The sequence below is a fragment of the Carassius auratus genome, unplaced genomic scaffold (assembly GCF_003368295.1).
Source record: "Carassius auratus strain Wakin unplaced genomic scaffold, ASM336829v1 scaf_tig00023173, whole genome shotgun sequence".
In the NCBI taxonomy this organism is placed as follows: Eukaryota; Metazoa; Chordata; class Actinopteri; order Cypriniformes; family Cyprinidae; genus Carassius; species Carassius auratus.
In genome coordinates, this window is record NW_020525240.1 from 221,122 (window position 1) to 241,502 (window position 20,381).

A 20,381-nucleotide genomic window follows, 5' to 3' on the forward strand; every position below is an offset into this window, starting at 1 on the left:
GTGAATCATTTTTGTGTTTATTTTGCTTTTGATGCTTGTCCTGCAAGCAAGACCAACAACCACCACTGCCTAGTTTAAGCTTTCTGGCAGAGACAGTCAGTTGTCTATGTATAGCCACTTAAATTGCAGTTGTAAATGGATTTTTTTTAACATTAATTATTCAATTAATCTTCATAAATTAAATACCATTTGAGAGCTTAAAAGCTAAAGATTCATCTCCTGAAGACTTTCGATTAGTAAATTATTGTGGAAACAGTACTTCAAAAAGTGATATTTGAACAATGGGGGCGTCGTGGCCTAGTGGTTAGAGGTTCGAGACTCGGGTCGGCAATACGACTGAGGTGCCCTTGAGCAAGGCACTGAACCCCCGAACTGCTCCCCGGGCATAAATGGCTGCCCACTGCTCCGGGTTTGTGTTCACTGCTGTGTGTGTGCACTTTGGATGGGTTAAATGCAGAGCACACATTCTGAGTATGGGTGACCATACTTGGCTGAATGTCACGTCACTTTCACTTTTTCACAAGAGAGATTGTTTTAGCATTCTGGTTTGCAATCAGGTAATTTCAGGCTGCTAAAAGTTATCAGTCCAAGAATCCAGTACAAAAATGCATTCAAACTGTCAATTCAAAACAGTGGAGAGTCGAAAGAGTCGTACAGTATATGTGAGTCTGCTATTAATGATTCAAACAAATAAACCACATACAGTACCCTCAATAAGTATTGGAACAGTAAAGACAAAATTGTTCTGTTTGCTGTTGAGTCAAGAAATCTGTAAATATGATTAAAAGATTCAATTGAAACAAAACTACAGAATGTCACGTTTTAATATTGGGTGATTCAACACAAAGATGTTTTACCAGCTAAGAAGATCAGCACTTTTATACTTTCATCTCCCAATCTGATGTGAGCAAAAGTATTGGAACAGTTGCCTCACAGGTCTTTCTAAGTGTTCAGCTGTGTTCTGTTGCATTAATTCTTCAGATATTAAAAGCAGGAAATGGATCTTATCAGTTATATCCATTGCTTCTGCATTCTAATTCTTGTATTCAATGATGGCTTACACAAACCAGGATGAAGATGAGGAAAGCGATTCTGAAAAGAAAAAGCAAGCAATTTGGATGCTAAAAGAAAAGAGGAAGTCAATTAGAACTATAAGAAAAACAAAGGGCATGGAGAAATCAAGAGTTCGGAAACTACCAGCGACATCAGCAACCAATGACGACATGATCGTCTGAGAAAAATAACAGTAGTTGTTGACAGACAAATCAAAAAAGCTGTGAAAATGACCCTTAAATATATGTCTGTAAAATCACCAACAACCTCCAGAAAGCTGTGGTGATGCTCTGTCAATCTACAGTCCACATGAGAATGACACAGAATTATAGAATCTACACAGCAAAATGCAAACCTCTGATCAGCACCAAAAATAGAAAGGCAAGATTCTTCAGTTGAGTTTTGGAACGAAGTTGACGGACAAAGATTAACCTTTACCTAAGTGATTGGACAGCAGAAGTGTGGAGAAAAAAGGGAACTGCAAATGATCCTAAGGTTACAACCTCATCTGTAAAGATTGGTGGAGGTGGTGTCATGGCATGGGGATGCATTGATGTCTCTAGAACAGGACCTCTTAATTTTAATAATGACTTAATGTATGATGGCAGTAGCAGAATGAATTTGGAAGGGGGTACAAAATCATCTTGGCTACCAATATTTTATAAAAATGCCACCAAATTAATTAGAAAGCACTTCAGAATGGATCAGGAAAATGACCCAAAACACCCTGACAGTTCAGTCAAGGACTTTATTGCCCAAATCAATCTCCAGATTTAAATCTGATTGAACGTTAAATTTCACCATCTGAAGAGGTGACTAAAGACAGAAACTCCCCAAACAAGCAACATAAGACCAGGAGTCTGACGACGACTATGGGTTACAGACTCTGCAAGGGATCTGCAACTAAATATTAGCTTTTAATCTTTTACATCTGCCTTAAATTCAACTGTTCCAATGCTTATGCCCACATCAAATATGGGGATGAACTCTAAAAGTGCTGTCCTTTTTATTTGGTAAAACATGTATGGTGTCGAAAGACCTAATAATAAAATGTGACATTCTGTAGTTTTGTCTCATATTCATCAACATAAACATCAACATTAATAAAAGAATGGGGGGAAAAAAGGATAGAAATGTAACACAATGGAAAATAATAAAAAAGGACTAAAAGTATACAGAAAGGGCAAAGTCAAAAGACTAAATATGAGAGCAACATTGTTCCTGAATTAACCACAATTAGATTTTTTTTTTAAGGTGGCTAATGTCGGGGGCTAATCTGGCAGAGCATTCTATAATTTTGCCCCTTTCACTGAAACAGCAACCTGGGCAAATTATGTTCTACGAAAAGGGATGTAACAATTGACTTTAGAAGCAAATGTGCTTTTTTTTTTTTGCTGTCTTGTTATTATTTTGCAGAGTGTTTTTTTTATTATTGATACTGGCCAAAGAGGTGTGTTTTGGGGGAGTCTACAATGTTTAATGGTGTTATGTACATACGAGAATCAGACTGAATAATTGCTGAGTTTGATTTATGTTTTTCATGCATATTTTGCTATGTTTAGTAATTATGAATGTAGCCCTACAATAGTTATAGGCAGTCAAGTGAGGGTTGCTGGATTCATGGTATTTTGGCATCACCACATTCTATCATTGGTTATTATATGTACATTTGTAGTCTCCCAGCATCTTTTTAGGAAAGACACCTAAATTTACCTTAGAAAAAAGTTTTTATAAAATTCTAAGATCATTCTAAATATGAAACCATAATATTAATTTTAACTGGCCTCTCAAATCTAAGCATTATTTTTTTCCTTGAATGAAAAAAATATAATATTAATAACAATATTAATAATAATAATAATAAATATATATATATATATATATATATATATATATATATATATATATATTTCCCTAAAATATTTTAATTATAAAATAAGTCATTTTTGGTAGTTTATGTGTAAAAAGATTTTAGGTTTTTAAACCAACAGACAACAAGAGGACACAAAAGAAACCTAAAGAAAACCACACTGATCACCACTGAGTCTGACTTTTACTGTACAGACAACAAAAAAAGTTTCAAGTATTTTCCACGTTATCATCATTTATGTTCCCCCCTTGTTGTTCAATAAGGGTTAAATTTTTTCATAACGAGAAAATTAATGAGTAATTGAATACAGAATTTTACGGTGTGAATTTTACTTCATAATTCTAAGGTGTGATAATGTTGGACATAAGAAAAAAAAAAAAAACTAAATCCCCATGTAGACAGCTGACAAAGGTCTGTTTTATAGCAGAGACTTGGCCAGTGATTTTGTTAAAGGGAGGAAAAGGGCAGAAAAGGGAGGATAAAGCCACAGATGAAGGACAGGACCCCATGAGCCAGCCTCGTCTGTGCTGCCAGAATTTCCTTAGGAGAGGATGAAGAGTTCCAGAAAACTACTGACAGCACAGACGGGAGCAAACAATGGAGGCGATGAAACCTGCATGCACAAAACTGATGGGAAACTGTTCTCAGTGGCTGCACCCATCATGCAGAGCAGCAGCAGAGGCGGAGATGGAGAGGAGGAGGGTCTCAGGGCCAACAGGTGGGAGAGAAGTGTTACAAAAAAAATGTAATCAAAAAACAAACCAAACATTTTGAAAGTAAAGCTCGTTTCACACTAGAGGCATATGAGGCACTTTTTTTCAGCACCCATGTGAATAGATTAGAGCATCCACAATGTGCACTAAAATGGCATGACAGTGCGCATCGCTTCCGCTCTGCAAATATGCAGCTTCTGTGCTGCTTCATCTCTGCTTACACATCCAGTGTGAAACAGGCATAAGAAACCCAAATATCTCAGTCATTTTTTTTTTCAAAAGTGATTAACATCATTTACAATTCATAACAAGGATAACAGAACCTGACAATAACGAATAAATAAGCATTGTACGTATCCAAACTGAAAAAGAGTGACAAAAAACAGATAACTAGAGAAAACATTAAAATGTATATGAAATCATGGTCACAAAGTTTGGCTCGCTTATAAGACACAATAAGGGGCTGTCCAGATAAAATGTATTCTTCTATTTTATGTTCAACATTTCTAAATCTTGTTCTATGTACCAGTGTTGGATGAAGTACACAAATCAAGTACTCCTTTTCAATTTTACTTGAGCAAAGGTACAAAATTAGTTGATTTGAAGTAATTTTAAAACTAAAAACTACTGATCAATGAATGTTAATTTTGTATATACACTACTATATATAAAATTTACAATTTACACTACTTTAAAAACATATGGGGCAAATGTAACTAGGGATGTCAATTTTTGATCATTTTGATCAGGGGGTTTAGTTTAAATAAAAGGCTAGTAGCAGGATTATAAAATTAATAGATGTTATTATGATCATTTGATAAAATAAAGAGAGCACGCTGTATGTTTGAGATCATTTTAACTGTTTTCCGGTATGAAGACTGCTGAACCCGCCTCTTGAAATGGTTTTGTTGTGCTCTTTGTTGTATTTGAAAACACAATTGCAATGTTTTCAGTTGACATAATGGCGTTTAAAATAAAATTATCCCAAACGTAACTGGTGCATGTAATTTTTTTATACCAACAATATACTATAGGCGTACTACTTACAGGTGATTTTTCAAAGTTGATGTGCTGTTGCGATGTGCACATGCCTTGCATTTCAGCCTGGCAAAAGGAACCTATGCTTCTCCTCATTTTTTTAATTTAGACCAATCAATTAGTGATGAAAAAATTGCTATGCTGGAGGAAACAACACGAGACTGTGTTGTTAAGAGCGGCTCTGTTTAGTGTCCAGCCAGCAGTAGCAGCAAAGAGCGTGTCGCCCATCAGTGCAGCTGAAGAGTTTTGCATTCAAAAGCACGCAATAGGCTTAAGCTTGCAGAAAAACCCCAGCAAATGCAATTAGCCTACCATGAACGTGGGGAAATAGTAAGGATATATTTATTTATTTACTAATAAACTAGTGTTTTCTGAGTCCATGTTGCAAAGATGAAGATGACAATCCTTACTCACCATCTCTTCATTAGACGCGCCTTTAGAGTGAAGTGCATCTTTAAGGATTAAGGTTACATTGAAAGAGTTTTAGTTTTTGATTTATTTTGTTTAGTGGTAATTTAAATATTTCTATAGATTTATGTATGTCTGTGAGGCATGTATTCCCTGAGTTTCGATTCATTTTTGTGAAGTGCTCCTGCTCAAGATTAGACAGTATAAAGCGCACCATTTTTTTATTTTTTATTTTATAAAAGCTTAAAGGGGGGGGTGAAATGCTATTTCATGAATACTGAGTTTTTTACACTGTTAAAGAGTTGGATTCCCATGCTAAACATGGACAAAGTTTAAAAAATTAGTTTGTACGTTTGAAGGAGTATTTCTGTTCCAAAAATACTCCTTACGGTTTGTCACAAGTTTCGGAAAGTTTTTTTTCGAGTATGGCTATGTGTGACGTTAGATGGAGCGGAATTTCCTTATATGGGTCCTGACGCACTTCTGCCGGAAGAGCGCGCGCTCCCGTATAGCAGAGCACTGAGAGGCTGAGCACAGACTCATTGATCAGAGCGAGAGCGTTGCGAAATGTCACAGAAGTGTGTTTTTGGTTGCCAGGGCAAGACAACCCTGCACAGATTACCAAAAAAAAAAAAAAAACAGCATTAAGGGACCAGGGAATGGAGTTTATTTTTACAGAGCATCAACGGAGTTGTGCAAGTGTTTTTGTTTGTTCCCTGCATTTCGAAGATGCTTGTTTTACAAACAAGGCCCAGTTTGACGCTGGATTTGCACATAATTTATTTCTTAAGGATAATGCAGTCCCAACGAAAAAGTGTCACGATCGTGTGTTGGAACCGCAGGTGGTGAGTAAAACTGCTTCAAATATCTCTGTGTTGTTCACTTAGCTATCGGCGCGTATGCACATCTAGTAAACAACATGCGATGTTGTCATCAAACTGCACTTTCCACATGTACAGCTTAAAAAAAAAAAAAAAAAAAAAAGACGACAAAGTGGAACTTAGTCATTTTCCAAAACTGCTAAGCAAATATATACAGTTTTAGTACATACCACATAGAGACGTCGTTTGCTGATGCTGCTCTTGTTAAATTTCAGCCTCTGGATCTGTGTCACAGCTTCCAGACGCTCTCAACGCAAAAGCCTACTCGCGCTCGTGATTCTTTAGCTCCGCCCACACGTCACGCCTCCAGCCTGTCGTGTTTTTCCGGTAAAAATCGGTACAGACTATCTTTCTCTTATGAATATAATAAAACTAAAGACTTTTGGAGTTATGAAGGATGCAGTACTACTCTATAGGTACTCAAGATTAACAGGATATTGAGTGAAAATGAGCATTTCACCCCCCCTTTAACCTTTTGTTGATATTGTGAACACAAGTACAAGTAGACCCTTTACTGTTCCGAATGATGCATTACTCTTACCAAAAATGAGCAACTGAAACTGAAAAACAAGTGATTGTGCTTGCGCCTTCATGCAAAGCGAGCTTTAGGTTCACTCTCCGCACAGACTTGGATATAGTGCACATTTATTATAACATTGTTATATGCTTGAACTGTTTTTAGTAGGTATATCTAGATTTTATTTTAGGCAAGTCATGGTGATTTGATAAGGCTAAACTGGATTTTTTGGAGTAAAAAATACTCCAAATGTTTTTTCTAAATTAACTTGATAATAATAATAATAATAATAATAATAATAATAATAATAATAATAATAATAATAATAATAACAACAAAACAATTTTGCCATTACATACAAAACTAAATTATTTTAATAGCTGAAGTGAAGTATAAGCAGTTTGGGGGGGTGTGGGTCGGGACGGTTATTTTGATAAGCTGTCAGACAAGGGCCAGGCTAGGGCCTAAATTTGAGGTCAGTGCAGGGCTCACTAAATTTACAGTGCTCCCACACAGCTGAGGTCTTCTGCACTTTTTTCTCTTCCAGATTAACTGAATCATGAGGTTCACTCATGGGCAATTTATATTCAAGCGCGAATGAGAACCATTTTGCTGGGATGCCAGGTGTTCGAAAAAAAAAAAAAAAAGGAAAGAATCTTGAATCTCAAAACTGAAAATCGAATGCCAATCCACCAAACGAATATTCAAATAATCAAATATTCTGGTCCAGCCCTAGGTATTTGTAAACTGATTTAACAGGTTCACCGAAAAGAATCGTGTCATTCACAAATCAGACACTGCTATCTAGACTTGGAGTCAGTGGTGATTTCTCCAGTTTAAAATAACAAGGAATGACGTGTTTTTATATTATGCTTTGGAATGTAGTGAAGTAAAAGTTTCTCAAAATAAAAATATGAAAAATGTACATAAGTACAGTAACAAAGTGAAATGACTTTGTTACTTTCCACCACTGCTTTGTACACATCTTTTTAAAACCTGACCGAGTGGAGTAATTGTGAACATTGCAAACAGATGGCTGCTTTCAAATGCTCATGTATGCTTTGTATGCGTACACTATAAAGAGCACTCAGGGTTATGGTATGCAGATGTGCATGGCTGCATGTGAGTGGTTAAATAAACTTGAATTAAAATATTTGTTTTATTCAAATCTTAAAATTGAGTTAATCTTACATTTCAAATTTAATTATATTGTATAAAAAGATATTAAACAAATATTTAACCCCTAGAATGTATTTAGTAAAAAAAAATAAAAAAAAAAAATAAGGACAAGTCGCATCATTATGAAACACATTGTAATTGAATAAATAACACGTGAACTGTAAACCAAATCGAATCATGAAGCCAGTGAAGACAACGTTTAATGCAGTGTTCAGCTCAAATAACACATTAAGACGATGCTTTAAGGTTTAAGTACCACAACATTAACATAGCTAGCACCAGTATACCCTGCAACACACATCCGTAAAGACATGCACTTCTATTTAAGTCACAGCTGATAGTCATGGTTTGTCTACCAAACAGCTGTTGATACTTTTCAGTAGAATTTATGAATTTTAAACATTTGTGAATAGGTGTATAGCATAAGCATCCTCACCCTCTCTCTCCTCCTCGTTGTGGCTCAATCTGAAGGCCATGACATTCTTCTCATGACTCTGATCTCGAACCCTTTCTGCCTCAGTCACCATGGTAATCATTTCTTGCCACTCCATCACCTGAACATCATCCATGCTGCCTGTCTCACTCACCTGTTATACATCAGCAGAACTAGTTAATTAATACAAATAATAAAAACTTTTAAAATGCCATTTGACCACTGAAGTCACATGAAGATTAAATTAAAAAAGGAGATAATGTTATTTACTGCTATATAAATAAAAACAACAAAACACAAATGGTTGTCCGTTTTGTTAAAACCAAAGTTTAAACTCTGATAAACACCCCTTCCCTGTGGTAATCACTTAAATGCACAAACTTGTGTAGTAAATTACTTTTTGCATTACATCAAAAATGCTAAACAAATAAATGTATAATTGCCTGTGATGCTGCTCTCTTGGTCACCTGTTCCAAGTCGGCCTGCATCTTCCTCTGCTGTTCTTTATATTCCATAAGCTGCTTCTGCAGTTCATCTATTGATGTCTCAAGAAAATCTTAACATAAGACAACATGCAATTAAGGGATATGCATACGTGCTTGGAAGTGTAAGTAATGATCAATCATCAAATCATTGATCCACACATGGCATGACTTCTAAGTGAATTAATAATTCTATACACAGAAACATCACTTTCAATTTTGGCTCATTTCATGTCAAATCAAACAAATTTTAGACTTTAACCCCTTAACTGTCACTCATATTTTTGAACATAGACCTTGTAGTGCACGATCCAAACTTAAATTTGTTTTATTCATGAATGAAAACATTTTGTAACATGATATTGATGTACCATTTACATGGTAATGCAATGTCTGATTTTAAAATGAGTTTTAAAGGATGAATTTTAAGATTTTAAGTTTTCAGTTGATATATAATTTCTCATGATTTCTAAAATGTGATAGAGAAAAAGGCAACAAAGTCGTCTTGTTTTTTTAAAGGGGGGGTGAAATGCTCGTTTTCACTCAATATCCTGTTAATCTTGAGTACCTATAGAGTAGTACTGCATCCTTCATAACTCCAAAAAGTATTTAGTTATATTATATTCATAAGAGAAAGATAGTCTTTACCGATTTTTCCCGGAAAAACACGAGCGCCTGGAGGCTCGCTCCGAGCGGGGCTCGACCCGGGTCTCCGATGGGAGGCGGACGCACTAACAAGGAGGCAGAGATATTTTAAGCAGTTTTACTCACCGCCTGTGGTTCCAACACACAATCGTGACCCTTTTTCGTTGGGATTGCAACATCCTTAAGAAATAAATGATACGCAAATCCGTCGTCAAACTGGGCTTTGTTTGTAAAACAAGCATTTTAGAAATGCAGGGAACAAACAAAAACACTTGCACAACTCCGTTGATGCTCTGTAAAAAATAAACTCCATTCACTGGTCCCTTAATGCTGTTTCTCTTTTGGTAATCTGTGCAGGGTTGTCTTGCCCTGGCAACCAAAAACACACTCCTTTTGTGACATTTCGCGACGCTCTCGCTCTGATCATCGAATGCCTGTTGTGCTCTCACTCAGTGCTCTGCTATAAGGGAGCGCGCGCTCTTCCGGCAGGCGTGCCCTCAGGACCCATATAAGGAAATTCCGCTCCATCTAACGTCACACAGAGCCATACTCGAAAAAAACTTTCCGAAACTTGTGACAAACCGGAAGGAGTATTTTTGGAATAGAAATACTCCTTCAAACGTACAACTTAATTTTTGAAACTTTGTCCATGTTTAGCATGGGAATCTAACTCTTTAACAGTGTAAAAAACTCAGTATGCATGAAATAGCATTTCACCCCCCCTTTAACAGAGGTCAAAATTCCTGTTATAATGTAGATTTGTGAGGGTGCACTCTTGTCATAAATTAATCTATTACTTTTCCTACATAATTTTTAACAAAAAACATTGATAAAATATATATTTGGGAGTCTTAGACCTTTCCAACGATATATAGTTTGTCAAGATTAGATTAGATTTAATTGTAATATAGTGAAGTAAATGTAGGCGTCCCACAGAGCGGACGGGTGACAGTTAACAGGTTAAATAGAAATGTGCTTTTAATTTTAAACTTGTATAAAAGGTCAGTGGTTCATTATTTTTATTGTGGAAATCATAACTATAGCAACCGCTCCTCCATTGCCGTGTTTTGCTAGAAAGCATAGCGATTAGCAAAATTGTCTTTTGAAAGGTGATGGTTAAGACATTTGTTAAAGAAATCCCTTGCCACTGGGCCCTGGTTCTTAAATAAACTGTTGTTTCATTATTTATTTTATTTTATTTTATTTTTTTTATTTAAAGGCTCTGCATAGTAGAATCAGAGGTATGGGGTTCTGAATGGCTCCATTAATAAAATGTTAAATTGTACAAATTTTCAGTGGTCAAAATATGTCACTCTGCATATACAGTAGCTGAACCATTTTGTCTTTGAAAGAGGAATGAAAGACAAATAACAGACTGAATAACAAATAATTTTGAAACTAGAAATTTATTTGTTTCACTCCATCAAATTATTATTATTTTTTTATGTTCCCACCATTTTATTATCTATAAATTAGAGTGGGCCGTTATCGGTGTTAACGTGCTGCGTTAACGCAAGACTCTTATCGTGCGATAAAAAAAATATCGCCGTTAATCTATTTTCTCAAAGTTGGGTTGGGAGCTGGGTCTATACTAAGCAAGCTATGATGACTTTCACCTTGATATTTATATAACCGACCGGCTGAGGCCAGCATAAAAAGATGCTCTGGACAGTTGACGGGCCACTGCTGCACATTGTCACGAAAGCTTATTTTTTTAACATGTTTTTACGCCTTAAACATTAAAGCATCCAAACACAAGACGCGGAAAAGCTGAACGGAGTAGCTGGTTACTGGTGTTCGGTGCGCACGAGAGAGAGAGAGACGCATATCACGGACAGCGACACTGAACCGAGCAAGGCATCTCAAAATACATGAACATCAAATTTGCTTATTTTTGCTCTTGTGCCGACAAATACATACAAAATATGTCAAAATATCCACCTTGGAAATTATGCTCGAAAAAGCTGTCATTTATTTCTTAAGTGAAAGTAAACAGTTGAGGGGAAAAATAGGATGTGTATTATATTGGATGCGTTCATCGTCTCTTAAAGTGACCGCGCCTAATTTAGCTACTGGCTGCTGTAATGTTAATCCTACAATGACACCTACAAACTTAAAAAAACTTAAACATTGGTGTGAAGCAGGCGTAAGGCTGTTTACACCTTGTGCAATGTGGAATTAGTTTACAGCTTTTTCAAGCACTTGGTGATGCATTTGGGAAACAGGAGATGAGCCCCTTTTCTAATGCACCACCTTTCTTGATAAACCCCTTCTCAAAGACTTACTGTTTGTCAATTTTATTTGGGTAACACACATATTCTGAATGCCTTCGGCAGAATTCGAATGAGCCATTTTAATCTAGATTAATCTAGATTAATTTCAAGATCACACTGAGATTAATCTAGATTTAAAAAATTAATCTATGCCCACCACTACTATAAATCCATATCTAATGTTATTATTAGTAATGCATGTATGAATATGCTACTGTGCTTCACTGTAATACCCCTGGAAAATACTGTGGCACTGCTGGTGTTTTGAGACTTGGGCATTGCAATACTACTGTAGAACTGGCATACCATGCTACAATAATACACAACTGTGGTCAAGCCAGCCACATTTTGAAAATTATTTGCCAGAAGGACAGAGAGACATTTTTTTTCTGAGAATTTCCTTCAGTTGGTCATTAAGATTTTTTACTTTTTGTAACAGAATCTATAATGAATGAATATGGGAGATGCTTAAAAACTGTCCATAAGGCCAACAGTTTAAAAAAAAAAAAGTGATGAAATGTATTCTATTATACTTGGTATTTTCAGTTGCTGGTCAATTATAAAACCCCTGATCAAATATAGTAGTGTCCAAAAATATGGCCAAAGGAGTATAAAACTACAGGTGATGGTCATATACTTAGAATATCATCAAAAAGTTGATTTATTTCACTAATTCCATTCAAAAAGGGAAACTTGTATATTATATTCATTCATTACACACAGACTGATATATTTCAAATGTTTATTTCTTTTAATTTTGATGCTATTAACTGACAACTAAGGAAAAATTCAGTATCTCGGAAAACTAGAATATTACCTAAGACCAATACAAAGAAAGGATCTTTAGACATTTTGGCCAACTGCAAAGTATGAACATGAAAAGTATGAGCATCTACAGCACTCAATACATAGTTGGGGCTCCTTTTGCCTGAATTACTGCAGCAATGTGGCATGGCATGGAGTCGATCAGTCTGTGGCACTGCTCAGGTGTTATGAGAGCCCAGGCAGCTCTGATAGTGGCCTTCAGCTCTTCTGCATTGTTGGGTCTAGCATATCGCATCTTCCTCTTCATAATACCCCATAGATTTTCTATGGTTTTAAGGTCAGGCGAGTTTGCTGGCCAATTAAGAAAAGGGATACCACGGTCCTTAAACCAGGTACTGGTAGCTTTGGCATTGTGTCTGCATCTCCACAAAGTTGCATCTCCAATCTGCATCTCCATAAAGTTGGTCAGCAGCAGGAAGCGTAAAGTGTTCTTAAACTTCCTGGTATATGGCTGCACTGATCTTGGACCTCAGAAAACAAAGTGGACCAACACCAGCAGATGACATGGCACCCCAAAACATCACTGACTCTGGAAACTTTACACTGGACCTCAAGCAACGTGTATTGTGTGACTCTCCTCTCTTCCTCCAGACTGTGGGACCCTGATTTCCAAAGGAAATACTACATTTACTTTCATCAGAGAACATAACTTTGGAGCACTCAGCATTCCAGTCCTTTTTGAAGCAAGACGCTTCTGACGCTGTCTGTTGTTCAAGAGTGGCTTGACACAAGAAATGCGAGAGCTGAAACCCATGTCTTGCATACGTCTGTGCGTAGTGGTTCTTGAAGAACTGACTCCAGTTGCAGTCCACTCTTTGTGAATCTCCCCCACATTTTTGAATGGGTTTTATTTCACAATCATCTCCAGGGTGTGGTTATCCCTATTGCTTGTACACTTTTTTTGTACCACATCTTTTCCTTCCCTTCGCCTCTCTATTAATGTGCTTGGACACAGAGCTCTGTGAACAGCCACCATCTTTTGCAAGGACCTTTTGTGTCATGCCCTCCTCGTGCAAAGTGTCAATGGTCGTCTTTTGGACAACTGTCAAGTCAGCAGTCTTCCCCATGATTGTGTAGCCTACAGAACTAGACAGAGAACATTTAAAGGCCTTTGCAGGTGCTTTGAGTGTGGCACCAGATGTCTTTAATATTGAACCTTTTCACAATATTCAAATTTTATTGGGATACTGAATTTGGGATTTTCTTTAGTTGTCAGTTATAATCTTCAAAGTTAAAAGAAATAAACATTTGAAATATATCAGTATGTGTGTGATGAATTAATATAATATACAAGTTTCACTTTTTGAATGGAATTAGTGAAATAAATCAACTTTTTGATGATATTCTAATTATATGACCAGCACCTGTAATGCATGTGCTCAATTGTTTCTTTTGTTGTAATGCAATGAAATATGACAAATTTTGGCATACAATCAATCAATAAATAAAAGTAATGTGCATAACTTATTGAGCACTGCCCTGAAGAGACTGCTGTAATTGAAAGCAAGGGACAACCAACAATACATTAATTACTGATTATATTCGTAAAATAAACTCAAATGTTATACGCTTTTTTCCTAAATTATTTAATAATAAATTAAAAATAATAATAAAGTTAAATACCTTAACCAAGTTAGTGTTTTCTTCTAGGGATGCACGATATTATTGTACCGATATCGGAATCGGCTGATAATGTCTTTAAAATGCAAATATCGGGATAACTCGGAATATTATCCCAGTTATTTTGCCGATAAGAGGAATACGCTTACTCACATGTGCTTATGGTGAGCTAGCAATTAGATAGTCAACAGTTTTGCTCATTCTTGAAGCAAAGTTTTGCCTGAAAGGTGGATTAGATTCACGGAGAGATTAGGTTTAAACTTAGAAAGCAGGCACAGAATGAGCATTTGGTGTATGATAGAGTAAACAGTAGCACATGCAGTGACAGCAGCAGCAGCCTACCCCAGGTTTTAATGCCCGTTTGGTAAGGAGTTTTAATTCCGCAGGGGGCGCTGTTGGCCTATTTCTAATAAAATGATGAGAAAATCAATATCAAGTAAAATACATAAATAACATTTAGACTGTGCTTCTGATTAAATATAGCGGTGATTGATGTCATTAAATGCAGCAATTGATATATAGTTTATTTACAGTTATTTTCAAAGCTTCAATATACTGTCATTACAAAAAAAAACTTCATTATTGTTTAATTCTTACAAATGAGTTCTTGTTAAAAACTAACCAAAATTGCCACACAGGTGAGACTTGGTTTCATTCCCAAACAAAAGGAAATATATCGGCTATAGGCCAAAATTAGCTAAAAAAAAATATATCAGCATATCGGATATAGGCAAACATCCAATATCACGCATCCCTACTTCTTACAATGTATTTTAATTGTGTAGGTTCATTAAAAGCAAACATTGAGAAATATCATCTCCAGACATCAATTTGGGCTATTACTGCATCTGTCGAGTCCTTGAATAGAAAAAAATAACTAACAGGCTCGAATTCTTCATACCATTTTTTGCCTTCATATCTTCATACAGCTCCAGTTTGCTGAGCATTTCCTCTCTCTCCTCTTGCAACTCAGTAATGCGACTATGTAGGGACGTAACATTCGGGGACATGTCGAGACTGAATACTCCAGACTGAAGTCAAAAATGGAATGCAGTTAGATTAATTTAAGTGGATATTCAACTGTGCAAATCTAATGCAAAGAAATATATACTTTTTACCTTAACTTTTTTGAGTTCCTCCTCGATCTGCCTGATCCTAGATTTGGACCATGCTTTCATTTTTAAAAACTTTGCTTCTGCTTTACTGGCCTCTGCTTCTTTCAGCTTCACTTGGGCTAAATTGGACAGAACAAAACAGATATTAACAATATAAAAAAATAATAAAACAAAGCCACTGAGAAGGAAGGACCCAGAGTTAAAAAACGCAATGACAGGACACAGAATATCTTTTAACTGAAAATAATAAACACCCTTTTACTATCATGTAGGCATATTATAAGGTTTCTGCTACATCTGTAAAACATGACATATGTGACCCTGGACCACAAAACCAGTCATAAGTAGCACGGGTATATTTGTAGCAATAGCCAAAAATACATTGTATGGGTAAAGATGAAAAAAATAAATATTTTATGCCAAAAATCATTAGGATATTAAAGAGAAATTTCACCCCAAAATGAACATTTTATGTTTATCTGCTTACCCCCAGGCCATCCAAGATTTAGGTGAATTTGTTTCTTCAGTAGAAGAAATAAGATTCTTTAACTCAAACCATTGCAGTCTATCAGTCTCATAATGTAAGTGGAGAAGAATCACGGTTAAAACATACAATAAAACAAAAAATAAACAAACAAAACTAAATTAAACCCTGCAGCTCGAGGCGATACATTGATGTGTAAAGACACAAAACAGTCTGTGCAAGAAACTGAACAGTACCAAGTTTTACCTCTGATTCATGCAATGTACGAGCTATTAGAGTTTTCCTGAGCGTGTCCTATTATGCGCATTCTCAGCATCAGGCATGAGGCATCTTCTTGCTTTATGGCTTTTAAAAGCGTCTTTTAAAAGCAAAAAAATAAATTCTGTCTGATTGTAGGCAGAGTGTCAAAGGTGATTCCCATCTACTTACATTATAAGACTGCAACTGTTCAAGTTAAAAATTTTGGTTTGTGTTCTACTGAAGAAACAAAGTCACCCCTTAATCTTGGATGCCCTGGGGGTAAGCAGATAAACAGACATTTTTGGGTGAACTATCCTTTTAAATAAAGATCATGTTCCATGAAGATATTTTGTAAATTTCCTACCGTAAATACAAAAATATTTTGATTAGTAATATGCATTGCTAAGGACTTCATTTGGACAACTTTAAAGGTGATTTTACTCAATATTTTTTTTTACACCCTCAGATTCCAGATATTCAAAAAGAGTTATATCTCGGCCAAATATTGTCTTATCATAACAAACCATAAATCAATGGAAAAATTGTTTATTCAGCTTTCAAGTAAATCTTAATTTAAATAAATTGGCCCTTATGACTGGTAAGATAAGACTTCATTCACATCAAGCACTAGGCTCTACAAGGCTATGAGACCACAACACAATTTAGTGTACCACCGCCGCTGCGTCTGTAAAGTGCATTTGCAGCTTTTGACCGCTGAGTGGCGCTTTAACCACAAGTTATCAAACAAGCGTATCAAAGCACAAATATAGTTAAAATACCGTAATTGCTCAAATAAAGCACTATAGTTAAAATACCGTAATTGCTCAAATAAAAGCCGGGGCCTTTATTCACCTGAACTGCAGAAGGTAACAGGCTTCTATTTGAAGCAGGCTTTTATTAGAGGCAGGACTTTATTTTTAATTCCAACTGTTTGATAAGTAATTGTTTTAAATAACCCATTTTAAATTAAAAGCGATAGCGTTCCAGTGGACAGAGATCATAATATTAGGACAGAATCAGTTCAGAATCAATCACCAAAAGAATCAGCTTGGTTCAGACGCTCTGTGTGTCAGTCTGCTTCACGCTGAATCACACATGCGCAGTATCATCAGCTCCTCGGTTCTCGAATCAGATGCGTCCAACAGAAACGCTTCTAGGTTCAGTGTACTGGTGATCCGAAAACCGATGCAACGGGTTCTTGTCTCGAGAACAAGAAATGCTCCGGCAGTGGGCGTGTACGTTCGTTATCTGGCTCTGCTGCACAAATTTCCCCCGGCCTTTATTTAAGACCGGCCTTTATTTGTCTGTGTTGACTACACCCCGGCCACTATAAGAGGCCCGACGTTTATTTGACTTCCAATTTTTATTTTAGGAATTACTGTGTTTAATATATTTAATATTTAATATTCACAGATGAAAATTTGGTATTTATGAAGTTATGTGCATTTCTTAGAACAAATTCAAGAAGGATAAATGTCAAGCCTGTGCTTGAGCTTATATTTTCTCTAAACTACATGTTATTAAACCATATTTTAGATTTGACACATTTAAAAGGTGTGCAGTATTATTTATATTATATTAATGTGTTATATCATTCAAAAGACATTGTGGTTTACTTTGCATCGGAGCACTAAAAGTGGTAGCCTATTTTAGTGAGCTAGACTACATGGATTAATATGCAAAATGTCAATATTTTCTAATATTATGCCTATATTTTAATTTATATTTTAAAATTCCTTTAATAAAACAACATGCATTTTTTTTATTTGTTACGCATCCTTTATTTGACATAACTTATTGGGGAAAAGACATTTGTCTGTAAACTGATAAAGAAATTGTTGCATGTTTAAACGTGAAGCGCTGTATAATTTTGTTCCTATTATTTAGGCTTAATTAGCCTAAAACAAGAAACAATAAATTAAACTTGCATGATGTAGTTTAATCTTTGAAACTCTAAAGAATGGATGGATTAATAAAACATCCTCACGATTAAACTCAAGGTCTCTCATTATAATCAACATAATTCACACAATGTAAAAAAGAGCTTTATTAATTGACAACTTAAGTGATTTTAAAGGGAGCCTTCTTTACTTGTTTTTAGGGCTGGGTGATAACATATGGCCAAAAAAAAAAACCTGTTTTTTTTTTTTTTTTTTTTCTCAGGAAAAAAAATTCGATTTATGGTTTAAAATTGATTTTTTTTAATCAATATTCAAATGACATAGAAATTTTACACAACTGGTTTTAATATAGTTCTTTATCTTTCATTTAGCAGTAAAAAAAAACAGTAATGTTATTACCTTAATGCTGGAAAGATCTTTCTTTTTATTTATTTATTTAATACTAGCCCATCATGCATCTAACCATCCACTCTGCGTTCAGAGCTGATCAGATTAAAACTGCAGCTTCGCAGTGAGTCAGTGTCATGGACGGAGGACAGAGCAAGTAAATATATTTTCTAGTCTATATTTCCATCACGTTATGCTGCTGGATTAGTTTTTTTTTTCTTTTTCTTATACAGTATAACTTATTTGTAAATAGAGCAGACACTATCTGTGTGTCTACACCAGACGCGAGAGTTGTCAACAGACAGAACATTTTTAGTCTATAACCAAAACAACCGTTCTATATAAACCTGATCAGCAAGTTTAAGACACTGTCCATATGAAAGACCAAGAGATTCACACCTTTATCTCAACCCCCACAAGCCATACATAACTACCCCCCCAAAAACCCACAATGAAAATTGTAGATTCACACTGAAGGCATCAAAACTATGAATTAACACATGTGGAATTATATATATATATAACAAAAAAGTGTGAAACAACTGAAAATACGTCATATTCTAGGTACTTCAAAGTAGCCACCTTTTGCTTTGATTACTGCTTTGCACACTCTTGGCGTTCTCTTGATGAGCTTCAAGAGGTAGTCACCTGAAATGGTCTTCCAACAGTCTTGAAGGAGTTCCCCGAGAGATGCTTAGCACTAGTTGGCCCTTTTGCCTTCTGTCTGCAGTCCAGCTCACCCCTAAACCATCTCGGTTGGGTTCCGGTCCAGTGACTGTGGAGGCCAGGTCATCTGGCACAGCACCCCATGACTCTCCTTCTTGGTCAAATAGCCCTTGATGCCTTCAGTGTGACTACAATTTTCATAGTCATGAAAATAAAGAAAACTCTTTGAATGAGAAGGTGTGTCCAGACTTTTGGTCTGTACTGTATGTATATATATATAAAACATAACATAAATGTAGCCCTTATATTTATTTACTGTTTAATAACAACAGCATGCATATGATCCTTTGTGTAAAGGTCTTCTTTAAATTTTTGATGAGTAGCCTGTAGCCTAAGACTATCCTACGTTTTGAAATTAACTCACTGTAAATGGTTTAATATTTTTTAAAGATGTTACAATGTTATATCATAATGTTATTGTTATTTTACCTCCTCCTTTTATCTCATTTTACAATAATATTAATTTCGCAATCCATTCCTTTGCACCACCTGGCGGTATTTTCATGAATGATTTTAACATGCGACTGAAATACAGTTAACGCTGCAACACCGCGGCGGTGGTACACGCGGCGGTAATGTCCATTTAGGTTTTCCACCTACTGTATGTTTATGCGGTTTAAGGTTAAAAAACACATACTGTACATTATTGTTTCTTCTCTATGCCCCGCCTTTCTGAAACACATTGATTTATACAAAGCTCATTGATCTGAAAAGTGAGATATGCTCTGATTGGCCAGCTATCCAGTGTGTTGTGATTAGCTGAATCCCTCTAGTGTGTGACGGAAATGTTACGCCCCTTACCAGAATGTCATGATAGGTTCGACGAGACAAAAACATTAAGACCCATTATAAACTAGGCATTTGTTGCATCCAGTTGCGACATAATTACGTATTATAATGACTTACACCGTTCATTCGTTGCATTACATTTCACAGCGTAAACAAAACCATATCTGCATTTGTGATTGGAGAAACGACAAACAACAAGTGCTACTCTACACTGCTCAAAACTCAAGTATGAATCAACAGTGGAAAAATTATTATGTGTAATATGTAAACGTACTTACAGGCTGTGAGTCAGAACAGCCGGCATTGTAGTCTAACATACTCTCCCAGGATCAGGAAACAGTCCTCCATAAAATGTGCTGCACACATCTGAATATTTGGTTTGAACTGTTCTGGAACAGTGTTGTACATACAACTTAACCACTGATTTCTAGGCGTGTCCTCTTTTGAAAGGCCAAACAAAGTATTTTCTTTTTCGCAATAAAATATACAGCGTCTTCACAACATGGGGGCAGCGGTGGCAGCTTTTTTTTTGTGTGAACATTTGGGCGGTGTTATGCAAATTTTCCCACATTGTGACGTAGACATGTGGGAACATGTCTGAACAAGGCGGTTTAGGAGGGCGTGGATGAGTTTTAACTTTCTTGAAGAATATGTCTTTAGGTTTGAGACTTTAGTCTTAGCATTTAGGGATCTTATCTATTCATGAACAGCTTGTAACACTCCAAAGAGAAAGGAACTTGATATCACATCATATGTCCCCTTTTTTTTTTTTATTCAGTTGCCATAACAGGTGCTTAAACAA

At 35.9% G+C, this 20,381-nt stretch overlaps 1 protein-coding gene across 4 annotated transcripts in view; it reads right to left on the reverse strand.

Annotated features, from left to right (window-relative positions):
• Window positions 1-20,381, reverse strand: part of LOC113077684 (myosin-11-like) — a 54,000-nt gene that overhangs the window by 27,893 nt on the left and 5,726 nt on the right. For 2 of the 4 annotated variants that reach the window (XM_026250007.1, XM_026250006.1), the window contains exons 5-8: window positions 15,056-15,171; window positions 14,839-14,968; window positions 8,536-8,648; window positions 8,096-8,246 (exon numbers count right to left, since the gene is read on the reverse strand). In XM_026250007.1, coding sequence (XP_026105792.1) covers window positions 8,096-8,246; window positions 8,536-8,648; window positions 14,839-14,968; window positions 15,056-15,171 — 510 coding nt within the window. The remainder of the gene's footprint in view (window positions 1-8,095; window positions 8,247-8,535; window positions 8,649-14,838; window positions 14,969-15,055; window positions 15,172-20,381) is intronic. The other 2 variants (XM_026250008.1, XM_026250009.1) reach the window with 2 other exon arrangements.